At 39.0% G+C, this 14,392-nt stretch overlaps 2 protein-coding genes across 12 annotated transcripts in view; both read left to right on the top strand.

Annotated features, from left to right (window-relative positions):
• Positions 1–14,392, top strand: part of LOC115210217 (SLIT-ROBO Rho GTPase-activating protein 3) — a 410,133-nt gene that overhangs the window by 168,664 nt on the left and 227,077 nt on the right. For 2 of the 4 annotated variants that reach the window (XM_036502155.1, XM_036502156.1), the window contains exons 1-2: positions 8,199–8,463; positions 13,767–13,950. In XM_036502155.1, the coding sequence (XP_036358048.1) occupies positions 8,214–8,463; positions 13,767–13,950 (434 nt within the window). In that variant the 5' untranslated portion in view covers positions 8,199–8,213. Of the gene's footprint in view, positions 1–8,198; positions 8,464–9,157; positions 9,163–13,766; positions 13,951–14,392 lie in introns of those variants that run through there. The other 2 variants (XM_036502157.1, XM_029778687.2) reach the window with 2 other exon arrangements.
• LOC115210218 (serine/threonine-protein kinase Nek4) overlaps positions 1–14,392 on the top strand; it is a 505,173-nt gene that overhangs the window by 59,180 nt on the left and 431,601 nt on the right. The window lies entirely within an intron of this gene.

Consider the following 14,392-nt stretch of genomic DNA (forward strand, 5'->3'; position numbering starts at 1 on the left):
ATTGTGTCTCCCCCTTTCACTCCCGTGGAGGAGGCGGAACAGCAACAGCAGCAACAACAAAATCAACCACAACTAGAGCAGCAGCAGCAGCAACAACAACAACAGCAGCAACAACAACAACAGCAGCAACAACAAAATCAACCACAACCAGAGCAGCAGCAACAACAACATCAACAACAACAGCAGCAACAACAAAATCAACCACAACCAGAGCAGCAACAGCAGCAACAACAACACCAATTGACCAGTGCGGTTCTTGCAGAACTGCAACAATCGATCTGTGCTTTAAGAGGGGAAGTAGCAGGAATAAAAGCAACCATTCAGGTTGGACTCCACAATGAGGGGTCTTATCGGAATGCTCTGCTAAAGAACCTCCCTCTACCTGTACCTCTTGTCGCATCTAAGACCGCGGATTCTGCTACCCATGAAGTCATTGCCATTGGGGTGCCTGAAGACATGGCTGATCTTCAGGCATTTGCTGCCAACTCAGCCAAAGACCTAGGCTGCATTCCCCCAACGGGTGCTATCCGCCTTGGACGACCTGGCCCAAAACCTAGGCTCATCAAGCTGTCTTTTTCGGACCACACTGAGGCAACCTCTTACCATCTGGCCTCAGTTAAAGCTGGGCGTGAAAATCGGACCACCTTCCGAACACGCCCAGGCTTACCGTCCGATCTACGTCCGAAGCTACGTGTAGCGGCTTCCCTGAATAGGAACTCAGCTCTACAGGAAAGCTTCAGTCTTCGGGAAGATGGACAAATCTGGAGATTTGTCAAGACTGATGAAACGTGGAAGAGAGATACCAGCTGGTCTGAGTGCTCTCTACCCACAATAACTAAAAAGACTACAGCAACTCAGAGAAACTAAGCCAGGACAATCTGCCATCCTCCACACACCATCATAAACTGCGAGCAGGGTACAAATTGTTGTCCTTAAATGCTCACAGTTTATGCAACAAAATACATTTGTTCAACGCCTACGTCAGAAGTGTTGACCCTGACTTCATCACTGTCACGGAAACATGGGCGCATTCCTTACTCTGTGATGGGGTTTTCAACATCACGGGGTACAACCTCTTCCGTAAGGACCGCACTAACCGCCGTGGTGGTGGTGTGATGGTCTACGTTCGTTCAAATTTTTTGGTAATTCCTTGTGCCGATTTGAACGAATCACAAGAAGAAGTTTTTTTCTGTGACGTACGTATGACCATGTCAACACTCCTGCTTGGCGTTGTTTATCGTCCCCCAAATTACCATCAGGACACACAGCTTTGCAACATCCGAGCTGCAGCCAGGAAAACAGCCACTTATGTGTTTATTGCAGGCGATTTCAATCATCCTGAGATCGATTGGGAAACCTTCCGTTGGCCACAGAGTGCAAACGATTTTGTTGAGCTTGTGCTGGACTCAAACTGGTCACAAGTAGTCACCTCTCCAACAAGAGGCGACAACACCTTGGACCTGCTCTTCACCACAACTCCTGAAGCGGTTATCAATTGCACTACGGAGGAACCTCTAGGTGACTCTGATCATGCTATGATCATCGCCAATCTGGCTCTTGCAGGCAACAAACACCTGAACCATCTCCAATCTGCTTCCTTCGATTGGAAGAGAGCAGATTGGAACCTGTACCACACTGAACTACAGCACCCAAACTGGCGTGAATTCTACAACTCTGGAGATGTGAATACTATACTCCAGAGTATCCTGGACTCAATATGGGCAGCATGTGCAGCATCAGTGCCACGTAAACAAAAGAAGAAGAACCGCCCCAAAAGGGCAATTTGGGAAACTTCAGCGGTCCGACTTGCCAGGAAGGAACGTCGGACTGCTGAACAGGAATACAAGTTGCATAAATCAGACACCAACAGGAAGAAGCGGAATAAATCCTCCAACCATCTCAAGCAAGTGACAAAAAATGCAGTGCTTGAATTTGAACAGTGCATAGCAGCCAATCTTGACAGCAAGGTTTTCTGGAAATATGTGCATTCAAAGCAGAGACCTCACTCTCCAGTGGGCCCTCTTTGCAACCCTCACACGAACCAGATCACTGACGACCCCAAGGAATGCGCAGAACTCATTGCCGAGTGCTATGCAAACATATTCACTGTCGAAAGTCAAAATGTACCATCTTCACCATCACTAACAGCAAACTCCATAACAACTATGGAATTTACACCTGCAATGCTGCGACGTCACCTTCAAAATAAGCGCAACTATGCCTCCCCTGGTCTCGATGGAGTTACATACCTGCTTCTCAAACGTGGCAGGCACTTCCTTTTACACCAGCTTTCTATTTTCTTCCAGTACTGTCTCAACAATGGTGCTACTCCGGAGCAGTGGAAAACTGCCAGTGTCATTCCTCTGTTCAAAAAGGGTGACCGCACATCACCTGTCAACTATCGCCCAGTCAGTCTCACTAGCTGTATTGCAAAACTGATGGAATCGTATGTCAGAGAAACACTCTGGAACTTCTGGAGCTCTCACAGTCTCATCCGACCCTCACAATATGGATTTGTCCCTAACTCCAGCTGCAGTGACCAGCTTGTCGAGTTCCTTGAGGACATTACTCAGATCACTGACAGTGGCTCATGGGTGGATGTTGTCTACCTTGACTTTGCTAAGGCTTTCAACTCTGTGCCACACAAAAGGCTTATGGTGAAACTCTCTGCAATGGGTGTTGGGGGATGACCTTTTTAACTGGTTGAAATCCTTCATCCTCAGCCGAAAGGAGGTAGTCACAGTTCTAGGACAGCACTCTACACCATATGAGATGTCATCGGGTGTACCACAGGGATCTGTCCTTGGTCCCCTCCTGTTTGTGGCATACATTAATGACATAGATGCCAATTTAAAGAATGCCACAGTATTGAAATATGCAGACGACATCAAGCTGTACCTTGAAATCAAGAGGACTGATCCTGATGTCTACAACTCTTTCCTGCAATCAGACCTAGACACAATGCAGCAATGGATCACAGACTGGCAACTGAAACTGGCTGTGGACAAGTGTACCACCATGCATTTTGGGAGAAAAAACCCTGCATCCACATACTCCCTCCACAACACTGATATCAAGAAATCCTCTTGCGAGCGTGACCTAGGCATCACTGTCAGCAGTGATTTGCATTGGACAAAGCATATCTCTAAAATTGTCAAGAAGGACGAGGGTGTCTTGGCATCACTCAGCAAGACTTTTGTTAGCCGCTCTCCAGCCATCTATTTAAAACTGTATACAGCTATGGTACGACCACACTTGGAATTCGCATCATCAGTTTGGAATCCCTATCTTGCTCAGAACATTGACCTCCTGGAATCTGTCCAGAGACGTGCAACCAAATGCATACCCTCCATCAGACACCTACCATATTCTGAGCGCCTTGTTTCCCTGGGCATGGATTCACTGAAGCTCCAGCGTCTAGCGACGGACTTGGTAAACACCCACAAGGTTATCAACCACCTCACCAACAACAACACTGAACACCTTTTTGATCTCCATGTGTCTAACACACGTGGACATGCCTACAAAGTCAGAAAACAGCACAGCTCCCATGACTTTCGGAAACATTTTTTCACGCTCAGGGTTGCTGAAGCGTGGAATAAACTGCCTGCATCAGTTGTTGACTGCCATGACACTGCATCCTTTAAGGCCCTCATGCTTCCCGAAATCCGTCGAAACTACACCTGATTATATATACACTTTAGATGAGTTGTAGTGCACCTGAGCACTGTACACAATTATTATTATTATTATTATTATTATATACCTCCAACAAACAATACTCATACGCGCACTTCACATAGTTTTAATTCTTAATATATCAACCAGTTTCGCTATCGCTATTCATGATGTTATGGTTTACTTATTTGAATATGTGTTTTCTTAAGAAGAAATTTTGTCCATTTTGTGTGTGATGATATTTATGAGTGAATGACTTCACAAGTAGAAAAATAAGGGGAGGTAATTGGTTATTGTTACTATAGTTATTGTGGTGGACAAGGGAGATAACTGTTCAGTTTTTGGTAAGGGGAGGGGAATATATATGTACAGACAAAAAAAGTTTCAAAAAACTTCTATTAGTGAGGGGATTTAAGTACAGTGATGTAATCATGAATTGAAATTTGTAAAAAGATAAAAGTTGGTAATGCGTGCATATTAAGACATGTTCTGTATTTTTCAATGAAAATAGTTTCTTTATTTAAACATTCTTGTGGGGAGATTGTGTCTTTACACTGGTAGAAGGGGAAGACTGAAATTTGGTTTGATGTTATCTGCACATTTTTTTATATGTTCACTTAGAGGAATTTTTCTGTATTGCAGGAAACGGATTTGCTCTTTATGTGATTCTCTTTCTCAAGGTCATACTCGTCTGTCCAATATAGTTGTGTCTGCAACCCGAGCAGGTTATTATATAAATTAGGTTCTCAGAGGCACAAGTGAAACTAGTTTTAAGTGTGAACCTCTGTCCTTGTTTGAAAAGGAAATCCAAGCCGGTTGGGGCAGGTTCCACAGTTTGGGTGTCCACATTTTTTAACCGTTGGTTTCGTGGTTGTTTTCTAAAGCTTCGCATTTGTTAGTAGTCTCTTAAGCGATTTGTCTTTTTTTTTGCATTTGATGAGTTTGTTTGTTTTCAGGATGTCGTTCATTTTTGGATCTCTAGTTAGTAAAGGAAGATTTTGCACAATAGTGTTGAATGCTTCACTGTTTCTGGGGTTGTGTGTTGATATAAATAGTAATGTTTTGAGATGAGGTGCGATGTTATATTTTGTTGTTCTTAGTGTTTTTTTGTCTAATTTTTTTTGGCACATTTAATACCCTCATCTGTAAGTGAGGCTGGATATTGTCTTTCAGTAAGTGTTGTTTTGAGGTCTTGAAGACGAAGGTCCCGAGTTGTTCTATCGGACACTATTGTGCAAATCCTTTCTGCCAAATTGAAAGGGATATTTATTTTGATGTGTTTCGAATGGCATGAGTTAAAGAGGGAATATTGTTTTGAATCAGTTGGTTTATAATAGATGTCAGTTATGATTTGATTGTTGACTTTTTTTATCATGATGTCTAAAAATGGTAGTTGTTCTTTGTTATATTCCATTGTGAATTGAATGTTACCATTTATATCAGTTAGTGTTGATTTGAAATCCAAAAGTTTGTCGATGTTCTCCTTCCAAATGATAAAACAGTCATCCAGGTATCTTCTCCAATTTTCTCTTATGTAGAGGTAAAATGAGTAACCATATTTCTGAAGTGATACTTCATATAAGGTGAATTCAAAATAATCCATTATTAGGTTCAATATACCAAGGGCTGCTTTCATTCCCATTGCAATTCCGCATTTCTGACGATAGTATGTGTCATCAAATAGGAAATAATTATTCTGAAGTATAAATTTTAAAGATTCAATAATAAAGATCTGATTATGCGTTCCAGGAGTAGTATATATATATATATATATATATATATATATATATATATATATATAATGAGCATCTGTATATTTGTAGTAATGATTGTTTGCCAACATAACATGGCAGTTCTGGTTAAGGACTAATGTTGCTGTAATTTAGCCCCAGGAGACATCGTCTCCAGCTGGTTATATGACATGATCTGTGTCCTTATATTTTCAAACAAGGAAATCTAGCACCCTCACTTAGCTCAAAACAATATCTGTGTATCGCAATTCCTGGGTTATTTCCCTTCATCAGCACAGAATAATTGCTCAGCTAGAGGTGGCGCTGCCAAATTCCTATTCGAAATATATAGTTTTCAAAGAGACAACTAGTCACTGATTTATAAATTAGAAAATTACTATTTTTAAATCTCACACCATGAGATATTCAGCAACAGTACTTTGGAGTATAGATTGTTTGCCAACATAACATAGCAGTCCTGGTTTAGGACTAATGTTGCTGTAATTTAGCCCCAGGAGACATCGTCTCCAGCTGGTTATATGACACGATCTGTGTCCTTATATTTTTGAATGCAAATTAGGCAGCGCCACCTCTAGCTGAACAAATATTCTATGCTGATGAACGAAAATAACCCAGAAATCGCGATACACAGATATTGTTTTGAGCTGAGTGGGGGTGCTAGCTTCCCTTGTTCGAAAATATAAGGACAAAGATTGTGTCGTACAGCCAGCTGGAGATGATGTCTCCTGGGGCTAAATTACAGCAACATTACTCCTAAACCAGGACTGCCATGTTATGTTGGCACACAATCTTTACTACAAAGTACTGTTGCTGAGTATCTCATGTTGTGAGATTTAAAAATAGTAATTTTCTAATCTGTATATTTATATATATGTATATGGATATATGTGTGTATGTATATATATATATATATATATATTATATATATATATATATATATATATATATATATATGTGTGTGTGTGTGTGTGAATGTATACATATACATATATATATGTGAATACACACACACACGCATATATATATATATATATATATATAAATTAGAAAACCCACCTTTTATCAATTCAAAATGAAAAATTAAATTACACCATCTAGAAAATTACATATAATAGAAATATTAAATATAAGATAAAAAAGATACAGATGATTAAGTAATGTGCAAAATAATAAATCTGACTGGACTGGTGCAGCTTTCGGGCTCCCCAGACCCCAGTTGAACCGTCCAACCCATGCTAGCATGGAAAGCGGACGTTAAATGATGATGATGATGATGATGAAATCGTATATATTTGGTAGAATAACGACATGTGTTTCGTTGCTATATTTAAGAAATGATTATTGTAAAAATAGTAGTAGTAGTAGTAAAATCACTTCAATATAAATATAGCCACTTATATTAATTAATTTAAGGATAACAATTAAGAAAAGAAAAACAAAAGGCTAAAATGAAAGCAATGGAAAATAATTTTAATTTAACAATTAGGAAAAAAAAAATGAAAGGGTTAGGGTTAGTGACAGGATGTTGTCTCAGTTTTAGACGCAGCAAATGATTTTAGCTCAATAGAGGCCATTGATTGGTTAAAATTCGAAAAATTAAACTACGTTAAACTTACAAATTACAATTTTCTCAAGAAAGCCAAGAGAAAAAAATGTTTTATTTTGACACATTCTACCAGTATACGAAGTTTAAAAGTGTTTAGTTAACTACAAATTTTGTTGAAAACTGCCGTTCAAAAGGAAAAGATCCATATATATATATTACGTTTCTATATTAGTCATGGGCTGTGAATATAGAGGACATGCATAGACTGAAGAGGAATGAAGGTAGTATGCTCCATTGGATTTGCAACATCAGTGTGCATGACCAATAAAGCACAACTGCATTGAGAGAAAAGTGAGGCATAAGAGGGATTAAATGTGATATGCAAGAGAGGAGAATGCATTGGTTTGGACTTGTGACATGTACAAGTAAAGACAGCTGTATACAGAAGTGCCTGTCACTGAAAGTGGATGGTACCTGTGAAAGAGGGAGACTCATGAAGACATGAGATGAAGTGCTGAGAACTGACCTTAGGACTTGGGGCTCATGGAGGAGTTCAATGCAATTCAAAACTAGTAGATAGAATGTGTGCTTTCTGTGGCTAAAGAGTTCTTTAACTCTTATTTCTAGCAATGTTGGTGCTCCCTGCACCCTTTGCCACTGTTTAGTAACGGTGAATTATTTCTTGTTTGGCTTTGAATTCCATCTAGCCACCTTAATTATCATACAGTTTTTAATTATTATTTTGTGGAATCAGCCACTGATCCCTATCATAAAATCTGTATATACTGACAGGATAGAATATAAATTCACCCACAATGGAGTAAGCATTACTGATGAGCATTAAATTTCATGTGAAATTGGCATATCAATCTAATGCCACTCAATTGTGGTGGAGAGATTGCCTCCCATGTCAGTAAATAGAAAATTTGCTTTCTGTGGTTAAAGAGTTCTTTGACTCTTATTTCTAGCAATGCTGGTACTCCCATCACTTTAGTGACTGTGAATTATTTCCTCTTTGGTTTTGAATTGCATCTAGTCATACAAAAAACAGCTTATGAAAAAGGATGGCGATGCATAAATCCCAAATTCACAACTTGCCCACTTTACAAATTCAGTGACAGCATAACCTTCACTCAACGCCAAAATAAAGAACTTTATTTCATTAGAAAATTTGGACCAAGTTTGAACACCCTGGGCCAAGAACATTAATACAATGCATTGGTCTTTCGAAAAGAAAAATGGAATTCTACCACTACCACCATGGTCACTACTATTACTACTATGATCAACAGTTCTCCACTGCTGCCGCTGCTGCTACTGCCACAGCTAAGCTGCTACAACCAATGAGCTGCTGCAACCCCAACCACCACCACCACCACGGTTACTACTACTATGACCAACAGTCACTGCTGCTACTGCCATTTCAGCCACTCACCATTTGGACACATAAGACAGCTAAAAACAACCATGTGGATTCTGTTGAGACCAGTAAGAAACAATTATGAACATTTTTATTACACTTAACTTTTAAAAATACTTTTGATAAGGTTCATTTTTTCAAGAACCGAAACATGTAAAATTTCTAAGAAAATTAAAATTTATCTTATATAGTGGCATTTTCAAACTTCTTTATATATATATACTATTAGAAATTAACTTCAATCTTGCTTGCTTGTTTGCAATGTTACACAGCCAAACCTGTGCATAATGGGAAAATACTTTGAAAGTAAAGTGACCCTGAAATGTGAATACAAATGGAATAAAACATGTTTCACATTAATTGGACCCGTGATTCTTGAGATATTGGGGGTTTTGAGGGTATAAATTCCCAAAACGGTGCATAATGGGAAAATACTCTGAAAATAACTTAACCTAAAAGGGAAGAAACTCTAACCTATTTCTTTACTACCCACAAGGGGCTAAACACAGAGAGGACAAACATGGACACACGAACGGATTAAGTCGATTATATCGACCCCAGTGCGTAACTGGTACTTATTCAATCGACCCCGAAAGGATGAAAGGCAAAGTCGACCTCTAACCTTTCGATTAATCACATTAGTGAGTTTAATTTGCAAATGTAAAAATACAAATTGTTTTTTACAGTGAATATTTCTATTTTCATTTTTGTTAAGCACAATATTTTAATCTTTAAAAATATTTTTAAGTGAATGTGATTTTTAAAATGTAAGTCATTTGTACAGTAAGTATTTATATTTTAGCTTTCTTTGAACAGACGATATTATCATCTTTTTAAAAGTTATTTTCAAATGAATACCATTACAAAAATTTGTTTGGCATATTTTTGAAATATTTTGAAGTGAAAATGACTTAAAAAATATGGTAAATATTTCATAAAAGACACATTCATAACCTTAGTGTAAAATATTTTTTTTCCATAGGTTTATTTTGAATGCATTCAACATATCTCACCTCCAAAGATTTGGCTGCTATTTCTAGCATGCCTTGCTACCATGTAACAGCTATTTTCGATAAAAGGGCTGGAATAACTGTTATGTGGTAGCATGTTGTGCAAGAAATAGCAGCCAAATCTTTCCTTTTCTGGGGAAAGGAGCCGTTTATGCATTTTTCAATGTTACATTCATTGAAAGCATGCACAATAACCTGGAAAAGAAGAAGAAATTCATGAAACAAAACTCACTTGGTGGGGAAAACCAAGGTCCCCACAACCCTTTCCTCCTTTCTTTTCCAGAAGAAAGTGGCTTGCTTTGGGTTTGGAGTTGAGATACGTTGATTGCACTTGAAAAATACCTGTGATAAAAAACTCGAAATGCACTCACAACAAACCTTTTGTGAATGGGTCCTTTACGAAATATTTACCCAAGATTGGGAGAGGCATGCAAATAGAAGGATCAATGAGACTGATAAAGCAAGAGCTGAGCATCTGGCAGAACCGAGGAAAAGAGACAGAAGCAGGAGAGATTAGGAATTGGACACGCAGAGAGCTGAGCATCTGATGAAACATAGGGAAAGAGACAAAAGCGTGGAACATCATGAATCAGATGCTCATGTGAATACATAAGTTTTGCATAAATCGGATCAAGTACCAAGATACACGTTTTTTTTTTTTGTACCTTTGTAAAGGGAACTGGTTGCTTCTTTACACTTTTGGGATGCAACTTGGGTGCAACACAATTTCCTTTCTTTTTGTTTCTAGTAACTACCAGTCAGGAACGAAACGCAAGTTTAGAAATATATACAATTCTTTATTCTCTTATTCAACAATGAAACACGATGGTATACTGGTATCCATTCTTACAACAATTCAGCATTAATAGAACAGGTTAAATCCTAAGCGTCTGGGACAGGAGAATAAGCTGATCACACGTATGAAAATACGTCCTTTCTCTTCTATCGCCGTGTCTCAAGTCCCCGACGCTATTAAGGAATGCTATAGAATTTATTCTTCAGTCTCTAGCGCATGTGCATGAGGGAACTTCCTTATGCCTTTCCAGAAGGTTCCAACCCCGCACATGCACACTGAAAAAGGACGTCCGCACACACACACACACTGAAGAATGACGTTGCGTGTGCGCACACTGGAATATGACGTCACTACACCTTTATAAATAGCCAAACCAGCATATAATGGGGAAAATGCTTTGAAAGTAAGGCACCATTGAACTGTGAATAACAGAAGTTTCACATAAATCAGCCCACTGATTCCCAAGATACACAGTTTTTTTCAGGAACCTTGAACTATTGGTGACCCAACGGGTCATGGGTAGTCTAGTATATCTATTATATAAAATCCGTTCTGTGTGTGTGTGTGTGTGTGTGTGTGTCTTTTAGGATCTCCGGCATCCTCCATCCAATTGCGCTCAAATTTGATATGTAGATACTGACGGTATCAGGGCATGTATAAGTCTTGAAAAAATTACAAAAATCGATTCCAGGTGAGAATGTGATCGATAAAGCCGTGGGAACATGCATTTGTACGCGCAAGTACATCAGCTGTTGCTATCGATACTACAGCATGGCCACAGCTCATGAGCTGAAACTAGAATCAATCAATCAATCATGCAATTTGCACAAAAAAAGCCGGCTGGCTTGAAATAATGCCACAAAATGCATTATATTTATGAGACCGAAAAAGTAAGATGCCAACCTGTACATAACTGCACCTTCCATTTTTTGTTGTTTTTGTACTGCTTAACTACTGACTGGTTTCCCTTACTTCAATAATCAGCAAGATGTTCGAAACCATCCTTAAGAAAAGTATGTTGTTCCACCTCCAAAACACAACCTCTATCTCTGATTCCCAACACGGCTTTGTGCCGAAGAGATCATGCTTGACCAACTTACTGGTAATGGAAGAATTGGTGACGCATATCCTCAATGATGGTGATACTGTTGACATCGTTTTATTGGACTTTGCCAAAGCTTTTGACTCGGTAAACCACCGCCTATTACTTGTCAAGCTTCAAGCATATAGTTTCCATCCGGATATTGTACGATGGGTTGGTGCCTTCCTCTCAGATTGCTCCTTCCAAGTCCAAGTTAATGGTTCGCTGTCCGAGGTCTCCAGTGCGAGCAGTGGCGTGCCTCAAGGTTCAGTGCTTGGGCCCTTATTGTTCTTAGTCTTCATAAATGACTTGCCCGATGACGTCACGCAACACACCCTTCTATTTGCCGATGATGTCAAACTGGTCGCTCCTTGCGGTGATATAGAGGATTTTCATCGATGCCTCCACCAAGTTTGGAGATGGTCTAACGAATGGGACCTGTGTCTGAACGTGTCAAAGTGCTGTCATCTGCCTGTTGGCTCTTCTCCTGCAACTCAACTTGATTTTGAGCCGGGTTGTCTGCTGCTGGAGAGGACTGACCTGGTAAAGGACCTGGGTATCTTGGTGGATTCTTCCTTTTCACCTTCGGCCCAGTGCGTCCATGCTGCCAACAAAGCACGCGGTGTTCTGTTTTTGATTCGACGGTCATTCGAAATGCTCAAAGCAGCCATATTCCTACCGCTCTATGTCACGCTGGTGAGACCCATATTTGCTCTGGGTCTTGACATTGGTGTTAAAACACTGACCATTGAGCTGCATTTTTATCTTGGGGAAAAGATGGAAGTCTGTAGGTGCTAAATTTGGTTAATAGGGCAGAAGTGATACCATGTTGATTTTGGTAAAAAAAACTCATGAGTGAAGAGAGCTCAATGAATAATCCAATTATTTACACTCCTCAAATCTAGTTGTGTTTGCCAAATGTCCTCTCTCAAGCACTTCAAAACATTGCTGTAGATCACTCAAACTACAGCATAGAGGGATCTGCATTGCTACTCATATATAGTAGAAGGAAAAATGGGGGTGGAGAACGAAAAATGATTGTTAGGTGCAGCAAGACAAATAATGATGATAAGATGCCCTACCCTATCCCTGGTATATGCTGAGGAGAAGTGGGTGGATGATTTGTAAGAAATGTATGGGAAGGTAAACGAGGGGTGAGGAAGATTGATAGATGCTGAAGAGTGAAGGCAGTAAACTACATGGGTAGTAATGATGATACAGTTGCTAGAGCGAGGCAGATATATGGTTGGGTAGTTGTGCCATAAAACATACAGACTGGATGAAAGTCACTGTAACGGATGTAGAACCTAAAATATACCACTTCCAGAACTCAGTTTTGCTGAGGAGAGCATGCTTTTTGAGAACCCCATATTGCTAAAAATCCTTGTATCCTTTGTCATCTTGTCCATCAGGCTTAGGGTTCTGTGGTCAGCTTTCACCACTTCATCCCCTGTCATCTTGTGTCTTCCTTTTGTGTTGGTTCCAACTTTCTGGCTGCATTAAGTGAACAGCACTTTTTGATGCAATTGTCTTCATCCATATACATCACATACCAGTGCAGTCTTCTTTCTTGAACCCAGAATGATTATTCTTATAACCAATTTTTCACTTAGCACCTTTGTATTAATTCTTTCATGCACATTCACAATGCACATCCAACAAATGTTTCTTTCATTTCTTTTAAAAATTCTTAAGTTCTCTGCATTCTAAGCCCATGTCTCACTACTATACAGCATTGTTGTTCTAACACAAAGATCATCCCTTCACACTTAGGGAAAAGATCATTTAGCATCATTATCATCATCACCATCATCAGCAGTAGTGGTAGTAGTAAATTACTCCTTGCAGTACGATAGCAACAGCAATTACACAAAAATTAATGAATAAATAAAATCAGATTCTTTTATTCTTTTATTTGTTTCAGTAATATGACTGTGGACATGCTGGAGCACCACCTTTAGATGAACAAATTGACCCCAAGACTTATTCTTTGTAAGCCTAGTACTTATTCTATCGGCCTCATGCTGAATTGCTAAGTTACGGGGACATAAACGCACCAACATCAGTTATCAAGCAATGTTGGGAGGACAAACACAGACACAAATGTATACACACACACACACACACACACATATATACAATGGGCTTCTTTCAGCTTCCGTCTACCAAATCCACTCACAAGCCTTTGGTCGACTGAAGGCTATAGTAGAAGACACTTGTTCAAGGTGCCAGGCAGTGGGACTAAACCTAGAACCATGTAGTTGATAAGCAAGCCACTTACCACTCAGCCACTCCTGCAATAAAAAATAATAACTAGAAACCAGAACTTAACTAAAATTTCATTGTTTGTTTTGTAAATTTTTGACTTCATCTTTACCTTTTTCTGAAATAGTTGAAATCTATGAATTTGGGACAGCAACGAAAACTGTTTTCTTTTTAATATTGTAATGTTGTATACTTTTATAACTTGTCTTTCTTTTTCAGATATTCGGCAGCAGTTAAATGACCAGTTAAAATGTTTGGAGTATAGACTGGACACTGAAGTGGCCATTGTCCTTGAAATGGAGGATTTTTTTAAGAAGATCTCAGAAATAGAAAGTGAATATGGAAAAAATTTGGAGAGACTAGTCAGACAAATCAATACAAAACATAAAACTGAAAAACAGAAGTAAGTAGTTATTTATTCTTATTTACTTTCAAAGATTTATCATGCTAGTATTTAGATTCAGCCTTGCTATGGTTGTTTTAAGGGTATAGGGTTATACTATTTGAGTTTCTATTCCACTAATAGCCTTTTTCCTTTTCTTTCTTTCCTTCTGTGTTTTCTATATTATTTTTATGATATGAGCACATGTATGGCTATATAATTGAGAAGTTCACTCATATGATCCCTGATTTGATCCCACTCTGCAGCATCTTGGGCAAACATATTCTGTTAATACTTTGGGAGTGAAATTTGGTAGGTGGAAACTTTTCCATACTGACATGGGTTTGTCAAGACTTATTGAAACAGTACTTTATAGTCGAATGCTCTTCCTAATCTGACATCTTTTGTGTTTTTAAATAAAGTAGGTGCTTTATTCCATACTTACGCACATCATTGCTGTCCA

The sequence above is a fragment of the Octopus sinensis genome, linkage group LG4, assembly GCF_006345805.1.
Source record: "Octopus sinensis linkage group LG4, ASM634580v1, whole genome shotgun sequence".
NCBI lineage: Eukaryota > Metazoa > Mollusca > Cephalopoda > Octopoda > Octopodidae > Octopus > Octopus sinensis.